This window comes from Mandrillus leucophaeus, unplaced genomic scaffold, assembly GCF_000951045.1.
Source record: "Mandrillus leucophaeus isolate KB7577 unplaced genomic scaffold, Mleu.le_1.0 Scaffold106, whole genome shotgun sequence".
Lineage (NCBI taxonomy): Eukaryota > Metazoa > Chordata > Mammalia > Primates > Cercopithecidae > Mandrillus > Mandrillus leucophaeus.
In genome coordinates, this window is record NW_012098765.1 from 3,424,257 (window position 1) to 3,431,334 (window position 7,078).

Genomic DNA, 7,078 nt, shown 5'->3' on the forward strand with positions numbered 1-7,078 from the left:
AGTAGAGAACCGTCATCCCTAGATTATTTTAAAGCAAATCCCAGCTATTATATAATTTCATACACAAAACCTAAAGTTTTTCAGGGGAACAGTGTGTGCTGGGAAAGATGCAGTTGAAAAGAAAGACTGAAAGCAAGTCATAGGGCATAATGGATTTCTGAAGAAATAGTTGTAACCAGCTTTACCCATGTCCCTACAAAGGACATGAAGTCATCATTTTTTATGGCTGCATAGTATTCCATGGTGTATATATGCCACATTTTCTTAATCCACCAACATGCACATGTGTACATGTGTAACAAACCTGCATGTTGTGCACATGTACCCTAGAACTTAAAGTGTAATACAAAAAAATTAAAAAATAGTTGTAACCAGCAGAAGTATGGGCTATTGTGCAGAGGATTTGGAAGTCAAAGAAGATCAATCTCTGTGGATCACTGACAGGATTGCTGGAATGCCTGAGAAGGAAATAACATCAACATCTTTATGCACAACTTACTAGGTGGCCAGATGCCCTGAACTGATATTTCTTCCCCAGTTCAGATGAATAAGTGGGATATTACTCAAAATTCTGTTGCATATCTGTTTCAAGGAAAAGCAGTTCCTCTTTCCCTTCTGTGGTAATTTCTTATCAGCCACAGTTCTGGGCAGGGTGTGAGGGTGGTTACCTAGAATGGGGTTTCCAAATCTCCTCAATTGTGACCTTTGACTCTTTTCATTGCTTCCACGTCCATACCTAGAGTCAAAATCCAAGGAATGCAGTGGGATGACGTTACGAATTCATCTTAAGGAAATACCTTATATGCCAACACAACTGTGTGATTGTGCTGATTTATATGAATGGAAACTTGGGGTGTATGCTTGGAAATGAATTGTCAGGGTTCTAGACCAGGGAAAGTGGAATTTATTGTCGGGTCAAGCACGACCAATATTAATGTTAATGCATCCTCATAGCTTAGCTCCCACTTATGAGTGAGAACTCTCACCTTTCTCCAAGAATCTGCAGGAGAACAAGAGCTTCTGAGATTTTGATTCACATGAAAAGAAATAGAGAAACAAGAGGGTATACCTAAAACCCAGGTGTCTGAGAGACAGAGGGCGGGTGGCCCTCACCTGGGGGGATGGGTAAAGAAGACACAAGTGTTTTCTCTACTTCTGTCCCTAGGTCCTGCTAAGGATCAAGGTCTATGCTCTCCCAGAACCTCTGGAGAAGAAAGCGGAGGATTTTCTTTCAAGGCCTAGTGCCTTGCCCCCAGGATCTCCAGCTTTTTACCATTGCACAGGCTAGGAAAATGCACACCTTCCTGGTAGATTCTGCACAGTGGAGAAAAGGCTTCATGAGAAGCATGGAGGCTGGAATTCATACCCCTCAGCCTCACTCCATCATCTTTATCTGTGCATTTCCCTGGTGACCCCTTCCTCCCCCAGTACCTCCCTCATTGTCATTTCTGCTGCATCACAGACACAGGCCTCCAAACGGGTGTGGTTGTGACTGAGTCTGTTTCTAACACCCCACCCCTTCTCACTCTGTGGGGAAACCTTCCTGGGAGGGGCTTGGAATCAGGAATAAATGCCAGAGGGCAGGGGTGACAGGGACCCTTTAAATTCTGCAACTCAGAGATTCACACAGAAGCCTGGACACAATTCAGAAGAGCAGCCCAGATGGAGGCAACAATGTCACCGTTACCCGTGAGTTGAAAAGGCGTAGCCTTCCATAATCTCAAGTTACATAAAGAAGAGAAAGAGGGAGATTTTATGAGATGAAAATATCAGCATTTCCAGTGAATGCTTTACTGAGAGTTGTGAGGGTACCGAAGAGAGACCCCGGGGAAATGGTATCTGAGATGGCTGTAGGGTGTGGTGTGTGGAGCCTGGGTTAGCATAACCTTCTGTGCGTGTGTGATAGTGTCTGATAGGGTGAACTCTGCACAAATGATGTGACTTTAAGTAGGAGGTGGATGGGTCTGTGAATATAAGGGGATAACTGTGCTTTGTTTTCATGACTGTGATGTGAGTGTGTGTGTGAGCCCTGCCAGACCAGTGCATGGGCATCTTTATATGCATGGTGAGCAGTGATGCATGACTCAGTGAGCGGCATGGCTCTGTGTGACTGTGGGTGTGTGTGCTGGGATGTGACTGGGTATTAAACTGGGAACATGCATTGGCCTTTCATTCATGTGAAGGTTCCTCCCCACACAGAATGCCTCTGATGAAGCAGCTGTGCACCTTCCCATGTGTGTTAATGTGGATCTCAGGTGGCAGAGCTGTTGGGGATCTTGGGAACCATGACTTATTGAGGACTCGTCTCTGAGCATGCATAAGAGCAGAATGCATGAATCCTCAGGCGCCTCTTCCCAAGCAGAGTGGGAAAGAGAAGCAGGCTATGGGGCCCATGGTTCCTCAAGTGGGGTCTGCACAGTGACCACTGGCTCCTGCTCCCAGGCTCAACTTCCCTGTCTCCACCTCCTGCTGTTCCTCCCATTGTGTGCCAGGACGATGAGCAGATCCTGATTCGCTAGGGAAGGACATTGAGAGACTTGGGTTCAAAGATAGAATCACCCAAAACAAGAAAGTAACATGTTTGACTTCAGTCCAGGCAGAGCTTCCAATGGACATTCATCAAGTTTGCTAAGACCTGTAATCACAGCACTTTGGGAGGCCAAGAGGGGAGGATCACTTGAGGCTGGGAGTTGGAGACCAGTCGGGGAAACACAGCGAGATTCCATCTTTCCAAAATTAAAAAATTTGCCAGGCATGGTGGTGCATGTCTGTAGTCATAGGTGTCTGGGGGCTGGTTGATGTGAGAGGATCACTGAGGCCCAGGCGTTCAAGGCTGCAGGGAGCTGTGATGGTGCCGTTGCATTCCGGCCTGGACGACAGTGTGAGACCCTGTCTCAAAAAGGAAAAACGTCATTCACTTATCGATTCCTTCCAATTGCTTCCCCAACTCACACTTTTCATGTGTGCAAGTACTGAGGCCGTGCTCTCAGCAATGTGTGCCCCTTCTGGGAAGGACATCCATTGCCCTTGATGGTTGTGATGCATGTGCCTCCCACACAGAGGGGTTTCCTGTTCTTTTATCATTTCTCTCTCTCTTTCAACGAGTGTTGTTTCTCATGGAGTGACTCTCTGCTGTTACATCCTCCAGTCTTGTTTTCAGTTTCAGAGTTGAAACTGATCACAGGTCAGTGTTCCATAAGGACCCTCCCCATTCTGCCAGGTCATAACCAACAAGCCCTATACATACCAGGGATTAGGCTAAAGATTTTACATGTATTAATTCCTGAATTACTGAAAACACCCTGCAAAGTAGGAGATTTTGATAATCCCCCTTGTACTCTGGACACTGAGGTAGGGAGCATTTAAGTAATGAATCTAAGGTTACATTGCTGGCTGGGTAGAGTGGCTACCCCTGTAATCCAGCAGTTTGGGAGGCTGAGGCAGGAGGATCCCTTGAGCCCAGGTGATCCAGACCAGCCTGAACAACATCATGAAACCCCGACTCTCCAAAAACGTAAAAAATTAGCCGGATGTATGGTGTGCACCTGTAGCCCCAGCTACTCAGGGGCCTGAGGTGAGAAGATCCCTTGAGCCTGAGGAATTGAAGCTGCAGTGAGCCCTGATCACCCCACTGTACTCCAGCCTGGGAGGTAAAATGAGACCCTGTCTCAACAAACAAACAAACAAAAAGTTTTAAAAAAAGTTAACTTCCCACTGCTAATAAGAGGCAGAATCAAGGATGGAATCAAGGCAGCCCAGTTTCTGAAACTCTGCTTTTTTTTTCTCTCTCTCTCTGTTGGCCAGTCTGGAGTGCAGTGGCATGATCTCGGCTCACTGCAACCTCCACCTCCCAGGTTCAAGCGATTCTCCTGCCTCAGCCTTGCAAGTAGCTAGGATTATAGGCGTCCGCCACCACGCCCAACTAATTTTTGTACTTTTAGTAGAGACAGGGTTTTACCGTGTTGGTCAGACTGGTCTTGAACTCCTGACCTTGTTATCTGCCCACCTCGGCCTCCCAAAATGCTAGGATTACAGGCATGAGCCACCACGCCCAGCCCGAAGCTCTGCTCTTAACTAGGATCCCCCATTTCTTCAGGAATATTGGGCCCTGACTGTGCTAGAATGGAAAAAGTGAGGCTCAGAATCTGCCCTTTGATCTCTAACCTTCTGTACCCTGGGAATCTTCTACAGGAGAGGAGGCCACACTTGCCCATGCCCCTCTCATCCACTCTCAATCCCCTGGCAGGTGCCACACACACGGCCTGTGTCCTTGTCCACTGGTTCTTGCGTGACAATCAAAGGAACACCGATCCTCCCTTTCATGTGAGTACTCCATGGTCCATGGCAGAGGGATGGAGGAGAAGGGAAAACATTTGCTCGGGAGGTCACCTCATGTGTGAGTGATGTGGAAATGTCTAGTTGGCAGGATGGAGGCACCATGTAAATGCAGGTCCTGGAGAACCTCCTGCACCAGGCATGGGAACTGCAGTTCCTGCACGATGGGCCACTCTTGGACTCTAGGAAAGAAGAAAAGTCAGCGGTTGGAGATGTGGCTCTTTTTTTTTTTTTTTTAATCAAGGGGCGTAGGATTTTCAGGGAATGAACAAGTCACAGACTCGAGTCAGTGATTATGGCTCAGTTTCCATGCAGGGATGAAAGACAGGGCATCTCACCCCACAGGACAGGAAGGGCTGAAACAGCCTCATAGGGATGAGGCCACAGTGTGTCAGCACCAAGACTTTACTCCACCTAAGGAAAGAGGGAAGGGATTTGTGTGTGTGTCCTTTGTGTGCCCACAAAAGGAGGGACCTGCCGAACACACTGTGTGCTCTGCCCTCAGCAATGACCCACAGCTGCAGGTGGATTTCCACACTGAGACATGTGAGAAGTCAGACATTGCCTTCCACTTCCGAGTGTACTTTGGCCATGTTGTGGTCATGAACAGCCGTGAGTGTGGGTCCTGGAAGTCTGAGATGAGATGCAGCAATGTGCCCTTTGAGGATGGCAAACAGTTTGAGCTGTGCATCTCCGTGTTGGACAATGAATACCAGGTGAGCACCCCAGGAGCTCCCAGCACCCAGCCTCTGTGGGATCCCAGGGCAGGAGGCAGCCCTCCCTCAGCTTGCCCCACAAGACCCTTGGGGCGCATCTTCCATAACAACTCTTGCCCCAGGCTTTTCATCACACAGCACCCTCTGCTTGCACTGCCACCCTCATCTCTTTTCCCTCAATGGCCACAGTCAAGGTCAGCTCATCTGCCATTTCTCCCAAGGTGAAGAATCTCTTCCGTCTTCACCCATAGCTCTCATTTCTATGTGTGCTGTTATTTACATTTTCATGTGGCTAAGTGGATAAAATGTCATATGACTGAAACTGTTTTAGTCAGTCAAAAATTAGGTCTTCCTCTCACTCCTGAACCCCAATCTTCAGAGCAATATTACTACCTCTCTATTCTCCTTCTATACACAGTGCATGTTTATGGAAGCATGTGTATCTATATATGTGTGTGTCTATGAATACATGCTTTCATTTATTTTTAAACAAATGCTGGCATCAGTTTCTCTACACATTACTCTTTAGAAACTAGAATCGATTTGTGCTCAAAGAGTAGATCTTGAAGAAGTCATCTATCCATGGTGCTGCCTCATTTTTGAAAGACTGCATGATATCCCCCTAGAAGGATTTCCAAAACTTGCTCAACTTGACCCTTTACATGACCGTTGAAGTTGTTTCCAATATTATGTGCCCACAAATGCTGCCGCATTAAGCTTTCTAATCAACCTTCTTGCCATTATGCACCTCCCAATACTTATATTGGAAGATAATTACAGAGAAATGGAATAGTTGGTTCAAAATTGTGTGCATTTTAAATTGGAGAATGAAACTTAAAAGATGACTTCCTGTAGAGCCTCAGTAGTAAAGAACGTGAACAAACTTTCTGACTTTTAAAACCCTAAAATCCTTTGGGTGGGCCAAAAGATGTACATTTTATTCAGATTTAAGTCAGAGATGTTTTCCTATGTTTATAAGCTGTTAAAGGTAACATCCTATGTATTGCAACATTCGTCCAGTTCCACCTCTCTGAGAACACTTGAGTTTCATTCTCTGCCACCACCAGCCCACAGATGGGCAACTCCTAAGAGGAACTGGGTCATCAGCAATGAAGGGCAGTCATAGATTGTGCAGGTGAACAGCATGCATTCAGTGAACATTGTCGAGCACGAACCCCATGCACAGCCCAGTGCAAGATGCAGGGATTCAAGTTCATGGGACACTGTCCCTGGCCATGGAGATCATCAGGGTTAGAGGGAGGCTGAGCAAACATGGACTGTGTGACTCAGAGTGGTAGAACCTGCCGGAGAAATGAGAGGAAGCACTGAAAATAAAGGAGAGAACTGTCTGAAATAGACACAAAAGGAGTCTGTAAAAAGAAGCCTGTCTACTGGCTTCTCGTTTCCAATTACGCATTTTCTGTTTGGATGCTGTAGGTTCCAGGGCAGTCTGGAGAGGAGGCTGAAAGCTTGTTTTGTAAAATACTGTCGTTCTGATGCATTTTTACTCTTGTAGGTAAGTGTCAATGGCCAGCACTGTTACAGCTTTCCTCATCGCTTCCCGCCATGCTATGTGAAGATGGTGCAAGTGTGTAGAGATATCTCCCTGACTTCGATGTGTGTCTGCAATTGAAGGCGATAGCCAGACTCCTCGTTGTGCCAGAAATCCCTGTTTCTACATGATCATGGGATTCCCAGAGCCAGCTAACAGCATGATCCCTCCTCACTTCAACCCTTACACTTGCTCATTAAAACTTCACCACACTTCACAAAATTTGGTTCTTGCTTTCAAGGGGAAAAAGAGGTAGTGGTCATCATGAAGAGGGCCTGGGGGATTTTATGGGTGGTGGGAAGAAATAAAATAAAATAAATCTTCCTGGGGCACAAATAGTGAGAAACAAGGCCACTGAAAGGTCTGAGAACACATTAGGAGTAACACTCTTCAATAGCATGGAGTTTATGTCAGACACTCTGAACCAAAATCCCTATCCAATTTCAGAAGAGTCGCTGCACCGAAATGTCCTGTA

The 7,078-nt window shown here is 46.5% G+C and overlaps 1 protein-coding gene across 1 annotated transcript; it reads left to right on the top strand.

The window, feature by feature from the left end:
- The first annotated feature begins 1,674 nt into the window (after positions 1-1,674).
- Positions 1,675-6,684, top strand: LOC105542492 (galactoside-binding soluble lectin 13-like). The gene is made up of 4 exons (XM_011984073.1): positions 1,675-1,689; positions 4,247-4,323; positions 4,841-5,051; positions 6,568-6,684. Exons 1-4 carry the CDS (start codon positions 1,675-1,677, stop codon positions 6,682-6,684), a joined length of 420 nt encoding a protein of 139 aa, XP_011839463.1.
- The last annotated feature ends 394 nt before the right edge of the window (positions 6,685-7,078 follow it).